Below are 24,121 nucleotides of genomic sequence, written 5' to 3'. Positions count from 1 at the left end.
AGGACTGGGAACCACTAAAGCTCTACCCCCCTCTACCCCAGACCCCCCGCTGCAGCCCTAAATAGCATATCAGAAGTAATTGGGGAAAATGAGCCCTTCCATCAGGGTCAGCAGACTTTTCTGCAGAGGGCCAGATGGCAAATCCCCGGCCGCTGCAGACGAACAAGTCCCGTGTGACAAGTCAGCGAGTGGACGTGGCCGAGGTCCAGCACCACTCCATCCAATCTCAACTTCTTATCACTGTCACGTGTCATAAAATAGGATTCTTTTGATTGTTTTCCCCCCAAACATTTAAAAACGTGAGAGCCATTCTGAGCTCACAGCCGGTAAAATACAGGCAGCAGGCGTGGGCCGTGCTGCCGCTGCCGTCTGCATTGAACACGGAGTAATTACATGGACTTTGTTGAGCTCAGGAATGCGGTGTTCCTGACATATGTAACTTCAATACAAACAGCTGCCTTCAAAAGGGCTACATGTTACTTAAAAAAAAAAAAAAACAACGCTGAGGTTTAACACGGCAAAATATACAGCTTGACAAGCCACCCAGAAACTATGTGCTGACCGTTTCCTTGACCTCAGAAAGTGCACTGGCGCTCTCCTCCCATCACATTCCTTAGAAGTAGCCCTGCAGCATGACTCCTTAGACGTTGGTCACCTTTACTCATTGAGTAGCCTGAAGTGGAAGCTGGAAGTTCACGCTTTCACTGCAGAGCTAAGCAATATAGCCCCTCGAGCAGAAGTGACACACAGGCACCCACTGCGACTAGGCCCCTGTCCTCTCCAATGCTGGGCAGCCACCTGGGATTTTCCCAGCCCTTCTTCACCCTGCCTCTCATCCAGCCCAGGTGAGGTCAGGGGCATCCCTGGTGGAAGGGGGGGATGTTCAACACCAGAAGGCCAGCCCTCCCCAGAGACCTTAGCTTTCTAGGGCAGGGAGCAGGCCAGTGTGAAGTAAATAGCAAATGAGAGGCAGTGAGAAGAGGGAAGAAAAACACTCCCCAATTTATCTCAGGTCAAAATACCCACTGTGTCCAAGGTTTTCCAATTTCAACATGAACAGATTCACCTGGGAACTTTGTTAAACTGCAGATCCCAGGGCCGTGTTCACGGAGAAGTGGGCTCCCGCAGATCTGGGGTGAGAGCCCCCACGATTATCACACATCGAGAAACACTGCATTGGGTTTGGGACATTTAAACCCAAATGCCCCACTCTCGTGGAGTATCCCCACGTGAAGAGCGTGGGTGGGAGCAGAGAGATGAAGATGAGAAGATGAGGAGCAGGTACCATTCACTGCAGAGAGAGCTGGATGGGCAGAGGGAGCTGCAGTCACAAAGAATGTGCACCCAGGAGACATTTCACAAAACCGTGTAAGCAAAGACTTCCAGAAAAGGAGCTGTATGGGAAAAACCGAGGCCTAGGAATCACGGGTAACATCAGCGCTAAGTCCACTGTGCACAAGCTGTGCTCTTTCAACAACTTTTAAGGTAATATTTTGAGATGAGTCTCCTTCTGTCTCTGAAATGGCTCTGAATTTGGCTGCTCCCTAAAGGGCAACCAAGAGCCTTTTGGAAAACACACCCTGGCCCGAGTCCCAGCCGAGACTCGGATTTCGTGGTTGTGGAGCACGGCCAAGGCGCTTGGTAAACGCTGCCCAGTGAGTTGTAACATGCGGCCAGGCTGATAAAGACACCATCAGAAGCAGCAAAGCAAGACTGTGAACACAAGATAATGAAACATTTTTTTAAAAAAGTGATTTTTGCTGACCCTTGTATTCCCTGGGCCTAGAGCAATAAAACAAAGGTTGGAGGAAGGGGGGGGGGGCGGGAAGCCACCACAAAGAGTGACTTCAAGAGAAAGCACAAACGTCATGACAAGAAGATGAGGGGCCTAAAGAGAGAAAAGAAATAACCCGTATGAGGAGTAACAGGGCCTGAGAACTTCTGAAATTGTCAACCCCCATCACCAGTCTCACCTCATCCTCCTGCACGTCCTCCCTAAAAAGGGAGGTGATCAAGTGGGAGGACGAGCCACTCTGGACCCAAACTCCAGCTCTATCACTTATCACTGACCAAGTGTGGACTCTTGTACATGTTATTTCACCAAAGCTCCATGTCCATATCACTAAAATGTGCATAATCACGCCGTCCTCAGAGGGTATTTGCGAGGATTCACGAGGACACACAGACAGAATGCATTAGCATGCTGCCAGGTGGAGATGCCACCCAACAAATGGCATCCTCTTCCCTAGACCCGTCCTGAATGCCAGCCCTGCTGAGGAAGCTATGGCTGAGAAGTGAGGTGCCCCCTTTTCTCACGGCTCACCTCTCAAAGAGGTGATCATGGGAAGAATGCAATTCCCTTATCTCACCGTGGTGGCATCCTAGGTTGGAACTCTGAACACACGTTTAAGGTCGGAACCAGGCAATAGAGAACTTTCTCAGCACTGCGGTATGTACACAGGTCTTTGGAGATGGATTGGATACACCAATTCCCCACCTATATCATCAAGTCTTTGGGAAAACTGGTTGTAAATGAATTTTTGAAATGGAATGCAACATGAGTCACAAACTGACAATTGCCTGAATTGGTTCTAACACATTGCCTCTGCTTTTTCTGCTGAAATCACACCCAGCGTTAAATGGTGCCATGTCTGGTTCCCACGGATAATTTATAAATTGTTTTGTTTCCAAATAAGGTCTTCACATACATTTTTCATAAAGTGAAATTTATAATAAAAGCACAGTATTTATTTAAGCCTCCAAAAAAAAATCAAGTTTTGATTTAACCTGAGCGTAGCACCCAGCGTTAATTATCTATTTTCAGTCCTCGTGGGTACCAAAAATGCAAGTTAGTGTCCGGTTTACCTTCAAGTATGAACAACTGAATTTGCTGAACTAACCACGGAATTAAAAACAATGAGTCCAATGGCACAAAATATCAGCTCTTCTCTTTGTGCCTGGACAATACCATTGCAGGACCAGGATTCTCGCTGGCTGTAGGAAGGATCTGGATAGACCACAGGCTCACACAGGGCACAAGTCGGCTGAGCTACCCTGACGCAGAACCTGGAACCCAGAAGTCAACCAAAGACAGGAGGCACAGGCAGGTCAGAGGGAGGCTTGAGTCCAAAGAAACAGACCAAGCCTAAGGATTGGGAAGAGGCTCATTCAACAGATCCAGGGAGGAAAGAAGAGGCCAAAGTCGAGACGTATCCACAACGGAGAAAGTCAAGTTGGCTCAAAGGAGGACAGGAAGCCAAAGAAGGTGTGACCCAGGGCAGAGGCCATTTGCTCTCCTGCAAAAAAAAAACTGTTTAATGTGTGTGTGTTCCGCTCCAGCTTCACTGGAGCCAGTAAATACCTCTAATAGCCATCTATTCCTCCCTCCCCATCCAACCACCCGCCCAGTGCGAGGGCCAGGCAGGGAGGGGCCTGTCTGTTTAGTTCAAGAGAGGTGGGGGCTTGAAGACAAAAGCTATGTTCTAAAAGCAAGGGGCAGGAATAAGCTGGATTCCTAATCTACTTAAGCTAGCTACTCTTAAAGAAACAGGGAGGGAGGACTCGAGGTCTTGCGATGGATTTTCAGGAGCTAGGAATATAGCAGGTAGCAGAACAGAAACGGTGTGCGCCCTTGCTAGCTGAAGTCTACAGCACTTGACACAGCCCACAGTCCTTAGAACACCAACAGAGCTTCTAGTGTTTGTCACTGTAAACTGCTTCCTGCCTCAATGTGAGGCTGAAGTACATGGATTAGCAGCCTCAGGTGTCAAAATGCCAAACCTTGGGAAAATATTCTGAACCAAGATCAATATCCACCTCCTCCCCCTCAAAAAATGAAAATGCAGTTCATATAAGTTGAAGTTTATCACGTGAAAGAAGTACTTTGAAAAAGGCTCTAATTATCTCCGATGTCCTTTATTTCACTCCGGTCCTGTGGAGTCCTCGGGTCCAAGCGTGGTTGATATACTACCAGGATAGGAATCGCACAAAACTCTCACCCTGATGCTTGCGACACGCGGCTTTTTCTTCTGTCACTTGAGGTCCTTTCAGACTTGTCATTTCTTTATTGAAATGTCATAAAACAGTCTCGGCAGAGCCCACAGCATTCTATGACTAGTCTGGCTTCATACTGGTTGAGTGTCTCCCCAACCAGGCTTTGCTCCTAGTTGCTACGGACACAACAATGAGAAGGCCCCCTTCTCAGAGAGCTTGGTGAGGAAAGAGAACGAAAATCAAATAAACACAGTGACGGAATGTCAAGGTGGGGGCTCTTTCGGATGGAGAGGTCGAGAAGTTCTCTCTGGGAAGGTCTCCCTCGGGGCGTTCATCCCTGAGTGAAGCGGGGAGAGCCAGGTGCATCTGTACAGGAACCAGATTCCCAAAAAGGGGAAAGACGAGCACCCAGGCTGCCTGACGGACAAGCTCTTCCCAGGCTACAATAAGGGAGCCCTCCATGCAGAGCTGTGACTTGCAAAATCTCACATGTTTTTCTCTGGAGCTAAGTACACTAATCAGCCCTAGCTGGTCTGGCTCAGGAGATAGAGCATCGGCCTGCGGACTGAGGGGTCCTGGGTTCGATTCCAGTCAAGGGCAATTGCTGGGTTGCGGGCTTGATCCCCAGTAGGGGGCATGCAGGAGGCAGCCAATCAATGATTCTCTCTCATCATTGATGTTTCTAACTCTCTCTCCCTCTCTCTTTCTCTCTGAAATAAATAAAAATATATTTTAAAAAAATAAAGTACACTAATAAGCAAGCAGACATCAATTTTTTTTTTTCTATCATTCCAGAGTGAAAATTAATGGAAACATTTGACTTCCTATCTTTGAGCCATAAGATGCCAAACCAAATTCTTGGAAGAGGTCTAGAGGGCCAATCACATGGCTTTAGAACATAGAAACATTATTTTTTTTTCCCACTCAAAACCAAGTAAGTTGGATTTGGTCTTCAAAGCAAGACTGAAAGCCCCCCTGGCGCTCAGTCTCTGGAGGAAAATGACTTCTGATTCTAAGAAACTCGTGGCTGGTGTGTCATATCCATCTCAGAGGCGGGTATTTCCAGGATGAATTAGCAGATTGTGGGAAAAGAAAAGAGAATTTAGAAGTTTCCCAGCTCTGCGTTGTCCCTTTAATACAGCTGCACTGTTTTGATTGAAGTGAATTCCAAGAATAACAGATGGACCCAAACTGAAGTTTCAACAAAAAAAGAGCCAAAAGCATCTGATTCTTAAAAATTGCCATTTGTCACCATCGTGCCCCGCATTCCCCTTAATTTCTGAATGATTGTGCAGCCACCTTCCTCTGGGAAGGGCCCTCTGCCCACCCCGGGCAGTACCTCCCACCCCACGTGCACATCCATGGCCCGTGCCCAATGCTCAGTGCTGGGCCGCAGTCCTGGCACCCAGGAATCTGGAACTGAGTAAAGCAATTGCTTCCCGATGCTATCTACGGTACTCCTTAGGAAACAACACAAACGAGACTTTCTAACATCCTCTTATTTCTGAAATCGGCACAAGAAAAGGCATCCAGGAGGAAGGTAGCTAAAAAATAAATTGTATAGAAAGTCAGTACTTAATGGTTATAGAGTTGCTGTTTGGGGTGAGGAAAAAGTTTTGAAAATGGATAATGGTGATGACTGCACACACTACAAATGTAACTAATGCCATTGAATTATATACTCAAAAATGGTTAAAATGGCCAATTTTATGTCATTTATATTTCCCACAATAAACACGAACACACCAACATGACAATATGGAAAAACCCAAGCTCCAGTTCAAAAAAATAAATTGTATATTCATTCATTTTTCTTTCAGCTCCAACTTGGACACTTGCAGTAGAGACCCATCGTAGCAAATTTTTAAACATCAGAAAAATGGAAAACCACAAAAGGCATGCAAAATGTCACAGCAGTAACAAACAAACATACGCAACCACAACAGCAGTGAAGATGGCAGTGGTACTCCAAGAGCCAGCGCTGGATATCATTATAGGGACATGCTTTGCTCCTCACCTCACCTGCAGAAACATCGTTCTGTTTAACTTTACTGTACCCCATCACAAAAGTTCTATCTTTTACATCATAAACATATAGATAAGCTAAAACACAAGATTAAAAGAGGGCCACATAAAATTGCCAATATTCAACTCTCTCATCCTAGAGAGATGGCAATTTCATATGGTTCAACAAGACCCGCCAGGTTCATTTGGTCAGCAGCAGCAATCCTCCTATCTAATAAAAGAGTAATATGCAAACTGACCATTACTCCAACACACAAGATGGCTGCCCCCATGTGGTCAAAGATGGCTGCCCCCATGTGGACACAAGATGGCAGCCACAAGATGGCCAGCAGGGGAGGGCAGTTGGGAGGGACCAGGCCTGCAAGAGAGGGCAGTTGGGGGCGATTAAGCCTGCAGGGGAGGGCAGTTAGAGATGACCAAGCTGGCAGAGGAGGGAAGTTGGGGGCAACCGGGCCTGCAGGCAAGGGCAGTTGGGGGGGGACCAGGCCTGCAGGGGAGAGCAGTTGGGGGGGGACCAGGCCTGCAGGGGAGAGCAGTTAGGGGTGACCAGGCCTGCAAGGGAGGGCAGTTGGGGGGGGGACCAGGCCTGCAGGGGAGAGCAGTTAGGGGTGACCAGGCCTGCAAGGGAGGGCAGTTAGGGGCAAATAGGCTAGCAGGGGAGCAGTTAGGCATCAATCAGGCTGGCAGGGGAGTGGTTAGGAGGTGATCAGGCTGGCAGGCAGAAGCAATTAGGGACAATCAGGAAGGCAGGCAAGCGAGCAGTGGGGAGCCAGCAGTCCTCGATTGTGAGAGGGATGTCCGACTGCCCGTTTAGGACCGATCCCTAGGATCGGTCCTAAACGGGCAGTCGGACATCCCTTGAGGGGTCCCAGATTGGAGAGGGTGCAGGCTGGGCTGAGGGACACCGCCCCCCCCCGTGCACAAATTTCGTGCACCAGGCCTCTAGTTGCAAAATATGGGACATCTGAGACTTGAGAGACTACAGGAGCCAAAAGACACAGCACCTATGTTTCTTTCCTTTCCATAAAAAAAAAAAATGGGTAAGGTTTCTCCCAAATACATGCAGTAATATAAAAATACTTTGCTTTACACACAAAAAAGGACATAAGAAAGTTTGAGAAGGAGATAAAATATACTTTAAAAATAACAAAAGGGGACTGGGTGAAAGAGGTGAGGGGACTAAGAAGCCCAAATTGGTAATTATGGAACAGTCCCCAGGAAGTAGGTGCAACATAGGAACTACAGCCAATAATCCTATCCTATATAATTCCTATATAATAAAAGGGTAATATGCAAATTGACCCTAAGGGCAGAACGACTGGTCGCTATGATGTGCACTGACTGCCAGGGGGCAGATGCTCAATGCAGGAGCTGCCCCCTGGTGGTCAGTGCGATTCCACAGGGGAGCAGGCCTAAGCCGTTAGTTGGACATCCCCTGAGGGCTCCCAGGCTGCCAGATGGATGTCTGACTGTCAGCTTAGGCCCGATCCCCCAGGGAGCAGGCCTAGGCCAGCAGGTGGACATCCCCCGAGGGCTCCCAGGCTGCAAGAGGGCGCAGGCTGGGCTGAGGGACACCCGCCCCCCGCCGAGTGCATGAATTTTCGTGCACCGGGCCTTTAGTATTGTAATAACTATGTATGGTGTCAGATGGGGTACTGAGAATGTTAGGGGCACACTATGGAAAGTATATGATTGTCTAGCCACTAAACTGTATACCTGAAACCAATACAAAATAAAATTGGGGGGGTGGGGAGAAAGGGAATTATGTCCAGGACAGCTGACTAGGAAGAATGTCCTGCTGTCCCTGAGTTTGGCGTGTGGCCCTTCGAGTCAAAGGAGACTACTTCTGCATCATTAATATTGCCCTCCATACTCCTTTTTCTCCATCTTCATAAATTGAGGTCTCTTCCCCTTCCTCCACCAGTCATAGCCTGGAGACTCTTTCCTGGGCTGTGAGCTACCCCGGAGACTCCAGCTGGTCCCCCGCTGCTGGCCACCTCACTTGGGAGCAGTGCCAATGGTTTCTCACATCCCACCGGCTCCTGTAGAAGGAGGGAGTGGGGGGACGTCTGTCCCCAGGCAGTTGCCTCTACCAACAGCTGGCTTTGTGTGTGAAGCCTGGAATGCAGCTCCCCTGGCTGCTGAAAAGCGCAGGCATTCCTGGGCTCTTGGGGCCAGTGTGTGCAGTCAGCTTCCTTTCATGTGAGATGTTTCACTTGGCTATACCTAGGATCCATCAGCAGTCAGACCCAACTCAGACCCCCCCCACCCCCCGCCAAAAGGTTGAACACCCCCCCTCCCCGCCAAAAGGTTGAAATCATAGAGTCTAATTGTCCAATTCCTGACAATGTGTGGGTCCCACTGTTATTTGGAGCTCTAAAATAGGACAGAGCCGTGCTGGGCAGGCCCACAGTCAGAATGCCAGCACTCAGCAGGCCTGGGGCAGATTTCTCCAGGACACAGGAGTGCACAGGAGGGAGGGTGTGGAGAGGTCAAAAGGCCACCCATGTCCGTAGACATTCAAGGGACACAAAAAGGAACCAATGGGGGCAAAGTGGAGGCGAGGGAGGGAAGCAAAAGAAAAGCAGTTGGCCATGGCAGAAAGTGTGAAAATGACTTTAAAAAATTATTCAAAATCACTACACTGACCCATTACCAAGTTTCCCAACATTGGGCCCATCTTATATTAATTCTAACAAGTCAAAACCAGAAGGTCAGACCAAAAAGGTTAGAGACGGCTTTAAATGGGAGATGTGATTATAAATAATTAGGATTGTGTTTCCTGTGTGGCCTGGGGAAGTCTTTCTTGGGGGATGACTTCAAAGTGCCAGGCAACCTAATAGCCTTTTCCTGGATTAACAGAAGGAGAAGGATAACTTTGAAAACAAAGTCTAGTTATGTTGGTTGCAAATAAAAAGTGAAGGGCATGAAGGAGGACATCTATTTGTAAATTGGGGCAATTATATCTCCTGCCAGTAGAGTATTTCAAAAGACCCCATACAGAGACTGCACACAGAAAATCCTACAAAATCATTGCATGCAGTAATCGTCCTAAGTTTACTGGGATAAGTTAAATAATTACCCTTTAAAATACAATTAGGTAAATTGATCTCTCTAAGCAATTTCAGAGCAATCAGAGAGAATAGTTCACTCTCAAAGTGAAAAAATCTAATTTAGAATTTATTACTCACTTCTACAATGTGCATAAAGGGTGCTATAGTGATCACCCATGTGCCTCGTGCATGTTCCTGAAAAGACATCCTTACGTCAGAAAGGGTAAGACTGGAAGACGGCATTGGACAAGAGTTGAGCGCTCAGCCACCTCTGCACCCTGCAGAATCGTGGTGCCTTTTAATTTGCCTCTTCTAAATCTCTGTCCGAAGCTTGTTATCTAGGACGATAAGCTAGTAATTTTGACATTTCAGGTCATGTGCTGACCTGCCCATGTACTGCATCCTCCCGAGGACACAACTATGCATATTTTTCAACCGAGTGTGTTAGCTTGTCACTTGCACATTTCTTTCTCCTTCTGCAAATACTTGCTGGTGAGTGTAGCCTAAGTTATGAGTCCCAGGGGAGTATTTCGGTCCTCCGTATTCCGAGGACCCATCAACAGCAATTAAAATTTTCGTGTGGAATGGAATTTTAAGTGAGCTTTAAAACTATCTCCCTTGCCAAAAAAGAACAGCTTGCATGAGTGTGCAAAATTCTCAGAGATTGAAGGAAATAAAAAAACATGCCCTTTTGTGCGGCCACACTATCGCCTACGACCTCCCAGGGTGCCCGTGGTTACATTGTAGGATTTTAGTCACACAAGGCTCTCCTTGGTCTCTAACACTAACTAGAATTTTAAAAACTGCTTTTAAATTCACTCGAGGATTATTATGCTGCAGCCAGCACCACCCCTGGCCATGCTCAAGGTAAAATGGTTGTTGGAAGGGAGGACACCAAGAAAAGAAAAGCCTTGAAAGACCAAAGAAATATTTTCCAGCTTTCTCTATAAAGTCCTCCACCTTTATCTTTATCGTGGTTTCCTGCAAGGTGGCAGATGGAAGAGGTCGGAGAGACTTCCCTGCCGTAACCATGGCCCTAAGGTGACTTCCAGGAATGTCTTCTAAATCCTCACTCCTCAACTGGGGCTCAAGAACCAGCAGCATCAAGTTGCCAAGGAGCTTGTGAGAAATGCAAGACCCTCAGGCCCCACCCCAGACCTGCCGATCAGAACTGGCATGGGAAGGAGACCCCCATGTGATCCGTGGATAGCAAAGTTTGAGGTGCACTGCTCTGAGCCAAAGAGTAATTAGTTTTTCAAGCCGTCTATGTTTCTGAGAAGTCATATTTTGGCAACATAAAAATTTTCATCAAAAGTCTTTTTAAAGATATAGAAAAATACCCATTGGCATGTTTTACCAATTACCATCCGACTTCAAACATTAATATCTTTTTTTTGTGTGTGTGCACTAAAATATACATATGAATATAAAAGTTACCATCTTGACCATTAAGCATACAGTTCAGTGGCATTAAATCCATTCACACTGTTGTGTAAGCATCACCACCATCCATCTTCACAACCTTTTCATCTTCCAAAACTGAAACTGCACTCATTAAACAATAAATCCTCATTCCTCTCTCTCCCCAGAAACAACAATTTTTCTTTTTTAAAATAATTTATTGATTTTATTTTTTAGAGGGAGAGGGAGAAACAGTGATGTGAGAGCAGAACATCAATCAGCTGCCTTCTGCACGCCCTACCAGTGATTGAGCCTGCAACCCAGGCAGTGCCCTGACTGGCAATCGAACCAGCAACCTTTTGGTGCACCAGAGGACACCCAACTGACTGCGCGCCCCATTGGCTAGGTCAGAAACAACACTTTCTTAACACCCTTTGATAACATACCAAATTGGGTTGAAATCAGCCAATGCCTTGGAAAGTTACTATACACGGGCTTGACTAGGACAAGGCCATGCTCTGCATCTTTGACCAGATTCCTTCAAGAATTTATCCCAGAATAAACTGTTCAACAAAATAGATCCAGAGACACAGAAGCATTGAACAGACTGTTGAATCTCAGAGGGAAGGTGTGGGTGAGTGGGTGGGTGGGTAAGAAGACATCAACCAAAGACCGTGTATGCATATGTACAGAACCCAGGAACATGGATAATAGGGTGGTAAAGGCCGGGGCGGGGGCGGGGGCAGGATAAAGGGGTCAATGGGAAGAAAAGGAGGACATATGTAATACTTTCAACAATAAAGATTTTTAAAAAAAGAATTTATCCCAGCCCAGTTAAAAAGCAGATGTTCCTAGGCACCAGGAGCTGTAAATGAACATCTCCTACTCCTTGGTGACCATGTCCCTATGCCCCACAGTGAACTTGTAGGGCAAGTAAAAAAAGAAACTAGCGCCTTTTGGCCACTGCCAGTTCTGGATCCTAGTCTGAGCCCAATTCTTTCAATCTCATCTCACTTTTCTCATATTTTAAACCCTGCAATTCCTACACAAATCACCAAGCTAATTATACTTGTCAGACTTGGGAATGACAGAGTAGACAACATTAAGACCAAGTATTTGAAGACCGATTGAAGATCAGAAGTCCACGTTGAGAGTTGTTTTCATGTTTAAGTACACGTTATTCTTGCCTCGTTCTTTCTAAACCCACAATCCATAAATACTGTCAAGGGTGAGCAGAACTGCTCCCTGACCATCCCATTCCACTGCCACCCTCTCCGAGAGCTGTCCATGGGCTGTGACACAGACTGCTGACCACATGTCACAGGCAGCAGCACTGAAACGCTCCGAAGTTGCCATGTTAGAAGCCTCCATCCACCAAGCAAAGTGGAAATAAGAACAGAAAGTGTCTTAGAACCTTGAGGACAGTTAAGCAAAATAAGCCAGTCACAAAAAAATGGCAAATATTGTATGATTCCACCCATATGAATATGTGAAGCAGTCAAATAACAGAGACAGAAAGTAGAAAGGGGGTTACAGAGATGTGGGATCCGTGTTTGGTGGGTACAGTTTCCATGTTATGGGACGAAAGAGTTCTAGAGCTCTGTTGCACAGCATGTGAATGTACTTAACACTTCCAAACTGCACGATTAAGTGCTTAAAATAGTAAATTTCATGTTGTGTGTATTTTTACCACCTTTTTTTTTCAAAACGGGAAAAAAGGTTTAAAACGTTATCTTTGGGATTAAAAGATAAGTCAACAACAACAAAAATAATTGCATTATAAATCTTTTAGGAATACTTATGTCAAACTGGTACACTGAGGAAGTATTGTCTTCCTTTTTTATTGCATCTTGAGAAGTAAGTACGGGGCCTGAAAGGGACTGAACTCGTGGGGCCAGTGAGAAAGAAAAGGCAGAAGTCAAGGAAAGACAGAAAAATGCTGACCAAGCCTGCAAGGGAACTTCAGCATCACAGCAGCGCCTGACCCTGAAGGTCAGCAGACGTCATTTAGTCGGTTTATAGGTCACACAACACGACCGGATGGGAAAGGAACCAGACTGGGCACCAGTGCAGCGACCACACCTGCGAGGGCTGTTAAACATGAGATCCTTTTGCCACCTTCTCCCGATGCCACCTTCCCTGATGCCACCTTCCCTGATGCCACCTCTCCCCGATGCCACCTTCCCTGATGCCACCTTCCCCCGATGCCACCTTCTCCCGATGCCACCTTCTCCCGATGCCAGCCCCCAATCTACGTCCACAAAACACAGCTATATCCTCACACCACCCGATGAAGAGCCATTCAAGACTCAGATGAAAAAGCATCTGAGGAATTACAAAACAGCCCAGTAAAATCACTCCTCGTGAAGCCCAGAAATGAGAAAGGTGCCACCTCATGGGGACCAGCTGGGCTAAGAGGCAGGGAGCGCCCAGGAGCTCGTCTGCCTCCAACTACACAGCACTGGCCTTGCAGCTTTCATGCTCAGCACGACTTACAAATGAGATTCAGAAACTCTGAGTTTTAAATACCGGTGTATGACATCCTTTTATTTCTTTATGTCTTAAATTTTGATATGTGCCTCTGAGGGAGGGACCCATTTGTAATATTACAATTAATCTCCTTCGTGAAAATGGAGAGACTGGGCTCCTTTCACAATTATTTAGATATAGTTGATGAACAACATGTTATGGTCACCTATTCCCCTGCACAGTTGAAAAAGTTGCATGTAACTTTTGACTCTCCCAAAACTTTACTAATAGCCTACTTTTGACCGGAAGTCTCACCAATAACATGAATAGTCGATTAACATACATTTTGTATATTTATATACATTATATACCGTATTCTTACAATAAAGTAAGCTAGAGAAAAGAAAACGTTAAGAAAGTTATAAGGAAGAGAAAACACATTTACAACATTTCTTGGGGAAAAAAAACAAAAATCCAGTGGTTGAGCATCGACCTATGAACCAGGAGGTCACGGTTCAATTCCTGGTCAGGCCACATGCCTAGATTGCAGACTCGATGCCCAGTGTCGGGCATGCAGGAGGCAGCCGATCAACGATTCTCATCATCGATGTTTCTATCACTCTCTCCCTCCCTCTTCCTTCCTCTCTGAAATCAATAAAAATACACTTTTTAAAAAAAGAAGAAGAACCCATGCATAAGTGGGCCTGCACAGTTCAAACCTGTGTTGTTCAAGAGTCAGCTGTTCAATCAATGAGCCAGTTTCTGGATTCACATCCTATTTCGGTTTTCAGTGATAGGGCTTTTCATTTGTTTTACACACAAAAATGGAGACCCAGGAGCAGCGGAATTCCCACACACAGAAGGAACTTCTGCAGCTGCTTAACAAGGTGGATGGGTAGCTCAGGTGAGGGGGTTAGTCAGTCTGATTCTTACAGGAATCAGGACACCGCCACACTACTTTCTCACTGGCAGCCAGGATCTCCGATACTCTAGGAATAGTTTAAGAATTTTAAGGGAAAGTGGTACGGAAACCAATGAGCAAACATCCATATATTCGGACTTTTCCTCCAGCTGCTTGCATTCCATACTTCTGATTCTTGGACAAGATCCCCCAGGAAGGAGACGGGCCAAGTGGAGGCTCTGCTGCCCGCCCTGGTTGGAACCCTTCCGTGCTCCACTGGAGAACTCACTGCGCCTCACACGCACTCGAGGTGCGCACTTCGCATTCCTTGGGCGAAGGGAATGTGCTCACCTGACCATAGTCTGTCTGGAAGACGACGACGCCCTCCGCACAGGAATTGACAGTACTCGGAAAATGCTGGCCATTTTCTCTCAGCCAGACCCGTGTTCCCTGTAAACAAAATAAACAGAATTTAATGATGCATTTGGATTGCCTGTGGCAAAACACCACCCTCAAAATTACTATGACTATGACATTCCTTTAAAAAAGAAACTATTTTGCCCTAGCCGGCTTGGCTCAGTGGATAGAGCGTCGGCCTGCGGACTGAAAGGTCCTGGGTTCGATTCTGGTCAAGGGCACATGCCCAGGTTGCGGGCTCGATCTCCAGTGTGGGGTGTGCAGGAGGCAGTCGATCAATGAGTCTCTCTCCTTCTCCCTCTCCTCTATCTCTCTCTCCTTCTCCCTTCCTCTCTGAAATCAATAAAAATATATTTAAAAAATAAAAAAGAAACTCTTTGAAATGTAAATGTTCTTCTCAAACAAGCAAAGAATGACTCTTCAGAAAGCATCATCTGCAAGCTTTACTATAGAGAAGTGTGACTGAGAGGGAGGCCCACTTGGACAGAGAGAACAAAGAAGGGGCTGAGAAAACTGAAGCCCGTGTTACTGAGTGCAGCTGACTTACAGGGATTATCTCATTTCATTCACAAACACCTGTTGAGGCAGGAACTATTATCACACGCCCATTTTACAGATGGAGAAATAGAGGCCTAGAGGTAAAGTTTTATGCCCAGCATCGCAAGCCAGAGAGAGAACTCAACCCCAGGCAGTTGGCTTCCAGAAACCACAAATTTGGCCAGGTCACTACTCTGCTTCACCCCAAGTTTAGAACTCTTTGGGGCCTGCAAGGACTCTCATTTTCCTGGGCCCAAGCCCCATGTACTTGCCCTCTTGGAGGGCATCAGACTCCCTAGTTGTACCAAATCCATGAGTCAACTGGATTCACCAAGAGAGGGGACTAATATTTTAGTAAATATGGGAACCCAATCCACTAGTAGGAATGTGGGTAGGATTCCAACAGACACCAAATGCACTCCAAAGTCTGGGGTTGTAGTCCAAAAGATAACTTCCAGATCCCATTGTTTTAATGAAGGGAATATTTTTTTGGCATTGATTTCATTTCCATTGTAATTTCCCAAGTGGACAAATGAAATAAACATATTTTTAGCTGTTCTTCCTTTGATTTCACAACATAGAAACTATTTGTTTCCAAGGAGTAATAAAGGAGTTTGAAGAAATTACTGGGTGTTCGCTGGTCATTCCAATTATAAAGAATTGCATTTAAGATGTACACCCATATGATGGACAGCTTTAGTACCTCATTACGTTATTGCTACTGAGCTCAACCATTTCATTAACTCCAACAAAAATGAAACTGGAAAAAATATACCAAATTATAACTTGACATAGCAGTTAAACTGAACAACTTCTTTTTCTAGAACTTTCAACCTCATTTCAATAGCCTGTGTAATTTCTGTTTTAATTTGAACTGTTAAGTGAAATATTTACAATATATTGGTTATGGTATGTTAAACTTCCAGTTTAAGGGGTTACTACTGCTCTGTTAACAGAGAGTTGGCAGGAAGTAACACAGAAGAATACTGAATTTATGCTACTTTTGCTCTTTATAAACAGCAAAAACAACAGCTTGCAGTAACGGAGTGCCATGAGGTGTCCTGGCCAGGTGCTAAAAGCCTCAGTGACACTCTATATCTAACACTAATCCTCAGTAAGATAAGAATCCCCTCCCTGGGAGGAGACGGAAGTTCAGCACCTAACTTCTTGCCTGATGTCAGTGAGTGACCAAGTCAGGTCTCAAATCTCTCCATTCCCTAACCCCAGGCTCTTTCCACACATCACACCGACTCTATTTGTCTCCTTGAAATAACCCATAAATAAATCAAATGTATTAATAGATTAGTCAATAATTAAAGTATAATACAAAGGCCCCTTTAAGTGGTCATTTATCACATACAATCGTTTTCTCTCTCTCTCTCTCTCTCTCTCTCTCTCTCTCTCTCTCTCTCTCTCCCCCTCCCTCCCTCCCTCCCTCCCTCCCCCCCCAGGAGGAAAATTTTAAGAAGATATACAAATCCAATTTAAGTTACTCCCTCGGTGCCATCGATAACCAGCCAGGACTCAAAATGTTTGCTGTTACACCACTGTCACTCAGGATCCAGGAAGTCACCTTGAGTTGGATGAAAGCATCTGGGGCCAGCTAACTGGACCAGGGTCTCTGGAAGCAGGGGGACCCAGAGGCGGGGGCCACATGTGCATAAGATTCTACAAGCATTTCCAAGAACATCAAGGTGGCTGAGGCCTAAAGTTTAAAGGGCACCAGCTCACATGATTCCCTGTGTGAGTTCTGCAACTTTCCTAGCATCATCCCCTATGACAGCCCCACGCAAGGCCCTCCCCATGGCACCCCATTTCTCATTATTACGGGAACTTTAAGTTGTTAACCCCATCGTTCCTTCTTTCACCATCCCTCCAAAGAGGGGTTGAAGTCCTCCACGATCAAGGTGGAAAAGATCATCAGAAATGAATATGAGGGGTTTCTCTGTAAGTCCTGAGGTCTGCTTATTTAAAGAACAGGCGTAACACCCACAGTGGCGAGTTCCCATCTCCACAGGAGTGGGTCACGTACCTCTGATGCCCGACGCAGGCTGAGATGCTGGTAACACCCAGAAACAATGAGAACCAACGGCCTGACAGTTCTGATTCTTTATTAGCAAACAGCTGCTTCCAAAAAGAACACTTACTTCGGGCCTTCTCTAAGACTGCTCTCTCAGACATCATTCCATACCAAACCGTGTTATTAGTAATGCTCGAGAAAAAGATTTCCAAGAGCCTCAACTACTTTTTGCATCTCCTGTTTAATTCACACTTTGGAGACGGCAACATTTGAAAGCTTTGAAATACTTACACGGGTGTGAGCACACACGTGTGCGCACATATGCGTGTACCCATATTCAAACAGAAATTTTCAAAGTCATGTAAGGTGAGAACTTTTGCTCAGTAGGTAAAATCATGAAATACTAATTCAATGGACCTCCATCCCAGATCCTGGGTCCAAAGCCCTGCTGCTATGACCCATCACCTGCATCATTTTTATCAAAAAAGGCTTTCATGTACACATTTCCCAATTATTAAAACTGTCTATTTAGTAAAAACAAGTTAAGGTTTTTATTAGGGAACATTACTGAATTAATACAAATTGTCACCAGGATTAATATAAACCTCCGGACTCCCAGAAACTGTAAGGCACGCAGCTTCTTCTACTTGAGTTTTGTTGTTTCTGTTTACCTTTCCATTTGAAAGCGCCATAAAGCCCTTTGTTGACACAGTGGTACATGGTAAAACACCAGTTCAACTTCGTTAGTCCAAAGGTCTTTCTCAACAGGTGTGAAGAACGGCTGATAAGCAAGTTTTATGAAATACAGCCCCAAATAGCAAATTTAGGGCCCCCAGGCCAGTTCCCCTAAGACCTGTGGCAGCTGGCTCCCACAGGTAGGGAGGGAAATGCATTGAAAACTCCCTTTGTTCTTTGAAAAAGTTTAAACTGGCAATTTTAATAGAATCAGAATTGCAAAGTAAATTCACATAGAAAAACTATTTCCTGGTCGTTTCTCTGAGTCCCCAGACTTTCTCCTTCCATTCTATTGGAATAGAACACATATGCCCAGGTCCAGAAAAGAGGCCACCCACAGGTATTTGAAAATGAAGTCACAAGCAGACATTTACCAGACCATCCAAGTTTGAGTGGGAAAGAAAAAATTGCCCAGCATATGCAAACCATTATATTCTGTCATGGTGAAATAAGGCTGATAATTTAATGTACAATGCAGGCATATGGAGGAAGCTCACAATTTGAGTAAAATATGCCTTTATAAGAAGGTAGAACAAGTTCAACCATAACATACACATTTTATTAACACTTGGGCAAGTTTTCATCTTAATCTCTGAGACGGATATGTGTTAAATTTAACAGCTAAATACTTTTCTGCACATACTCACCAGTAACAGTTTTACACTATAAAGCCCTTTCCCATAAATTTCCATCTCCTTTGATCTTGAGAGCAATCCTGTAAGATATAGGGAGGCAAGAAATACCATCCCTTCTTCAAAAGTGAGGTTCATAGGGGTTCCATTTTCCATTGCCAACAAATGATTTCCTAGCTATAATAAAAAAGGACCGATTAAACCAAGTGTTGGTGACAATGTGGAGATAGTGGCGAGCATGTAAAACAAAAAAGTTTCCACATAATCTTACCATATGTCCCAACAATTCAACAGCTAGATATCTACCTACTCAAGAAAAAAATTTTAAAAGTCTTGCAAGCAAATAGTCATAGCAGCATTATTCGTGATAGCCAAATACTAAAACCAATCAAATGTCCACCGCTGGTACAGAGACAAAATGTGATAAACCCCTACAATGAAACTCTTCAGTAATAAAAACGAATCACTGATAGAATCAGCAGATAAAGATGAATCTCAAAAACTTCATGCTAAGTAAAAGAAGCCACACACAAAAGAGTATGTATTTCAGGGTTCCATTTACATGAAATGTTCAGAAGAGGCAAATCCATAGACACGGAAAGTAGAACAGCTGCCTGGCGCTAGGATGGAAGGGACACTGTGAACGTGGAAAATGGAACTCGGGAGATGATGGGACTGTTCTAAAGCAGGACTGTGTTGATGGCCACACAACTGTATAAATGTACAAAAACTCATTCAACTGTGCACTTCTAATGGGTGCATTTTATTGTATGTTATTATACCTTGGTAGTTTCAAATCATCTTTAAAAATTAATTTCCCAGTTTATATACATCTCCACTGTACATAATTATTTTTTAACTATTCCATACTTGGAAAAACCCAATCATGTTTCTGTATTTGAGTAATGGAAGTAACCAAGAAACATACAAAAGAAACCACTCAATAAAAATCAAACCCATAACAATTAATTGTAAGGGTTGTGTTAAAACTCAGAGTTCTGAATTGAATTAATTGGTATCTCCTCTCCACTAACATTGACCAGGGAGCCAAGACACCACACAAGACATGCCTAAGGTAATCGAAAGGTGCGGTGTCTCATGGAACTCAATTATCCTATATAATAAAAGTCTAATATGCTAAGTATCCGGTCAACCAGTCAGCCTTTCAGCCAACCAAAGCGTAATATGCTGATATGCTAAGGCCACTCAACCACTCGCTATGACATGCACTGACCACTAGGGGGCAGACAGTCAACTGATCGACCAATCGCTATGACGTGCACTGACCACCAGGGGGCAGATGCTCCGACCAGTAGGTTAGCTTGCTGCTGGGGTCTTGCTGGTAGTGACTGAGCGAGATGGGCCGGACACGCCTTGGAGCCCGCCTGCAGTCCCTTCCCGGCTGGCCAACCTCCCATGTCCCTCCCCAGCCCTCATTGTGCACCAGTGAGGTCCCTCGGCCTGATCTGCACCCTCTCGCAATCCGGGACCCCTCAGGGGATGTCGGAGAGATGGTTCCGGCGTGATCCCGCAGGCCAGGCTGAGGGACCGCACTGGTGCACAAATTCATGCATCGGGCCTCTAGTTAATCATAAGTCCCCAGCCAGTGCCCCTCTGGGCAAGAAAGTTAACCTGGCTCCTTCCTTCCTCCTACCACGGCTATGTGAGGTAGCCACACAAAGCCTGAAATACTTACATAAAAATGGCCCTCTGCACAAAAATGCTTATTGTTACCTACCTTAAGGTAAAGAAGATAAAAATCACCACACAGATTTCAACCTCCTATTGCCCTTTGAAAACCTATGATATTTCTCTTTTGGCTTTAACAATGATTTTCCTGGCTTTGAAAAAAATTAGGTTTAAAAATACGGGAAGAAAATAACCCTTGAAAAGCGATAATGATGATGGACTTTGAATACCATGCTGTGTGGCATGTTCTAATTATAGATTCATGGCAAAGAGAATATTCTTCAGCAAAGCACACAGCTCAATCTCAGACCCAGAACAGGGCACCACACCTACTTTTGTCCCACAACCGCTTACTTGGCCTATGTTAAGTATCGCAGTTCAGGATTCTCTAACAACCTACATGAGAAAGTCACAATTTGGTCCTGAAATGTGATCTCCCTTTTTTTTTTTTTTTTTTTTTTTAAGACAAAGAGGTCAAATAACTTTGTAAAGGATAAATTAAAGACTATTTAAATCTGCAGTAAATTGAGCAGCTGAGAGAAATTTCTTACTTTTTTGCCTGTAGTGAATTAGTAAAGAAGCAACCCAAGTTGGCCTAGAAGTCTCCTGTGGAAGGCTGGGGGAGTGGGCAAGGGGATCTTGGTTGTGAATGGTGTTGAATTCCAGAAACCAGATATGGATCATGTATTATAGTACTAAGGATTTAAATAGCACTTTTTCTCCTGTTTATTTTTAATTGAGATATAATTAACATACAACATTATATTAGTCTCAGGCATCCAAGATAATGAATCAATATTTGTGTATATTATGAAATGATCACCACAATATGTCTAGTTAACACCCATCACAACACATAGCTACAAATTTACTTTCTTGTGATGAGAACTTTTAAGATCTACTCGCTTAGCAATTTTCAAGTACACAATTCAGTATTATTAACTGTGGTTGCCATGCTGTACACTATATTCCCAGCATTTATTTTATAACTGGAAGTCCGTACCTTTGGACCCCCTTCATCCATTTCTCCCACCCCCACTTCTGGCAGCCACCAATCTGTTCTCTGTACCTCTAAGTTTGGTTTCTTTTATCTCGCTTCCACATGTAAGTGAGATGTCTCCTGTTTTATTGTCTTTTTTCCTCTTGGAAGTAGGAATACCTTTTCAACTTAACAGATGTTATTTTTTCCTAATCCTTATGACTAAAACCCACTTCAAAGGACACACGGCTTTTGTAACAGCCAACGTCCTAAAGCTGCTTTCTCAACCTCGGCATTATTGACGCTGTGGGCGAGGGGACTGTCCCAGTTGACAACTGTGGATCTAGAGTCATACAAAGTTTTGAAGGAGTTCTCAAAACCATTCACTGTCCAAGACATAATTAATTGAAAGCAGACTCCCTTGTAAATTCTAGGAATTTCCACAACCTCCCAAAGTAGGATCAGCCCGGACACAGTATACCTGGGACAGATCTAATTTCCAGGGACATTAAACTGAGTGCACACAGCAGGGTCTGGGAGTGACCTCTGCAATGGGATTCAAAACGTTTGACACACATAAGGGGAAAGTCTCTGAGGCAGCCGGTTCGACGGTGGTGCCAGAGGGACTCTTCTCTTCCTCCACTCTGTCCATGGGGCTGTTTCTGTTTTGTTTCTTCCAATGCTCTTTAACGTTCACTAGAACTGACGTTTAATGTTCTTATGAAGGTCATTGGAACTGCTCACTGCGCTTTCCCCCTCCGGAGCTATTTCCACCCTAAGTGCTTGCAAACCCTGTCAGGACGCTTGGAAACAGAGAGAATGAAGACACAACACAATCACACCACAAAATTAGTACGAAAAATGCAGCGTGAATACAAGCATCAGGGACAAGAAGTACTGCTGGCTGGGGATAGACACAGGAGATGGAAAATTAAAGGGGAAGGTGGAACCTAAGATCCTCCCCGCTGGAGAATCTCGAGGGCCCTGGAAATAAAGTGAAGAGGGCAGGCGCCAGGCTCTCCAAGCATCCCCGCAGCCGTGGGTGGTCCTTGAGCCTCTGCGGCTCAGCGTGCAGAGGGAGGACCCACAGCGCTGAGTGAACTCATGACTCATGCGTGAGTGCAGGGTTTTAGACCTGAGCCCGGCAATCAGTTCTGAACTGTATCAGATTCCACAGAGCAAAGCTTCAAGTCAGCCCAGGGCTCTTAGTCTCTGAATGGAACATGGGCAAGTGTAGGCTCTGTCCTCAAAGGCCAGTACCAACCACTGAGGAGGAAAAAGTAGCAAAGGGGGTCAAAGAGAAACTGTGAGCATACAGCCCCAGAAGTTAGAAATGTGGTGCGAGGATCCCAAGTCTGTGCCACTTGACTGTTGGTTATGAGACCACGCTGGCGTTTTGTTTCCCATACAGGCAACCCCAAGAACGACACCGGACATGATGCCACCTTTCAATTCCAGAGGAAAATGTGTGGTTGACATTCCACGTCAGGACTCAATGGCATAATCTGTCCCCCTCCCCAAAGATTATAGCAGAAGTGTTGGGTTATTCCCAAGGCTGGTTTATAGAAGTCTTGAAAGGTGTTGCTTTTAAATAAGAAATGCATTCAACCATTTGTAGCTACAACTATTTGTAGCTTTCGGCTATGTCATCATCGTCATCATCATCATTATCATCATCATCAACATCATCTCTTGGGATTGCCTATGGGCCTGGGATCACTTATAGCCCTATTTCCACAGGAAGATTAGTGTCCCAAACAACTAACTCACACCTGCAACACACTATGTCTGCATTCTTTGCTATCAAGTTCACAGACAACCCATCCAGGTCTTTGGCCAGTCCGGTCTCCAGTGCACCCAGCAAGAAGGATCGCATGGCACCAACGTTCTTTCCCATTGTCCTGCCCATAAGGTCAAACTCTGTCATCACTACCAGCTACTAAGAAGGGCAGCTTCCATGCAAAGGGTACAACAAAAGCTGTACAGAGTAGATGGTGGAAAGGGAGGAAACAGGAAAGAAAATGGGAAAAAGTATCAGCAAAATAAACTAACTTTTATATTTAATAAAGACTCATCGGCATCCCCTACTTCTAACCCAAACAAAAACAAAAACCAACTTGACTAAACGGCAAGATGCCTACAGGATGAACTTATGCCCCCGTAAAGAGTATATCCCCATGATTATAGGGGTTCAACTTGCCAAATGTTTCAGTCCTGATTTCATATGCTGATTTTCCCTACCTTCCTTGCAATTCCTTGAAACAGCTTTTCAGTTAGATCTAGTGACTAGAAATACAAGAAACAATTTAACACTGAAAGAAATGAGACATCTCCAAGTTGCTGACACAACTTGATGAACACTGTAGGAATATGACAATCCAGAAACAAAAATCTAATTACTCCGTCTATTAGCCAACCAAACATCACCTAGCCAACAAGGTGTTTTAAAAATAAAACCAGCACAGAAAATGGACCTAACGAATCAGCCAACACCCCTAAAATTCATTCAGGATGTGTAAGTCATTTACCCATAAGTCCGTCCATCTGTCCATGCATCCATCATCCACCAGACCACCTTTCCACAAACCATGCTTCCCACAAATATCTCTTAAGCTTCCTATTTCGTATCAGCACTACAAAACAGTATAAAATGGTTCCTGCTCTAAAGAGCTTACAATATATTAGAAGTAAACTGTGCCTATTCTAAAAAGCTTCTCTATCTTGTTTTTTAATTTATGAAAAAATTGTTTTAAATCCTCACCGAGGATATGTTTATTGATGAGAGAGAGAGAGAGAGAGAGAGAGAGAGAGAGAGAGAGAGAGAGAGAGAAACATTAATAGGTTGCTTCCTATACGTGCCTCAACAGGGGACCAAACCCACAACCTAGGTATGTGCCCTGACTGGGAATCAAACCCACAACCTTTTGGTGTACAATACAATGCTCCAACCAACTGAGCCACACTGGCCAGGGCCCATCTAGTCTCTTTCAAAGGGAAAAGTTATGTAACATAAGGAGCAGTAGAACAAGACAAGGAAGAAAAGCAGGTAAGTGGGGGAAAGATATGCAAATTTAATAAAATGAATAAAACGGTTCTGAGTCTAAGGACTATAAAAAACTAGTGGGAAATCCTCTCCAGGAGACATAAAATAGCTGGTTTAGAGCTGCATTCCATCCTTCCTTTTAGTGGAAACAGTAGGAGACAGGGAACAGAAGGAGCAATAAAAGCCATCTCAAGATGTTTGTACTCTCCATGGCATGTAGTACCAGA

The 24,121-nt window shown here is 44.8% G+C and overlaps 1 protein-coding gene across 1 annotated transcript in view; it reads right to left on the bottom strand.

Moving 5' to 3' along the window:
• LOC308253745 (unconventional myosin-X-like) overlaps positions 1-24,121 on the bottom strand; it is a 115,089-nt gene that overhangs the window by 57,222 nt on the left and 33,746 nt on the right. The window contains exon 2 of the mRNA XM_080679461.1: positions 14,194-14,292. Within this exon, the coding sequence (XP_080535587.1) occupies positions 14,194-14,292 (99 nt within the window). The remainder of the gene's footprint in view (positions 1-14,193; positions 14,293-24,121) is intronic.

The sequence above is a fragment of the Plecotus auritus genome (genome assembly GCF_963455305.1).
Source record: "Plecotus auritus genome assembly, chromosome: 7".
Classification (NCBI taxonomy): Eukaryota; Metazoa; Chordata; class Mammalia; order Chiroptera; family Vespertilionidae; genus Plecotus; species Plecotus auritus.
The sequence above is the reverse complement of the archived record's forward strand: the minus strand, read 5'-3'. Positions and strand labels throughout refer to the sequence as shown.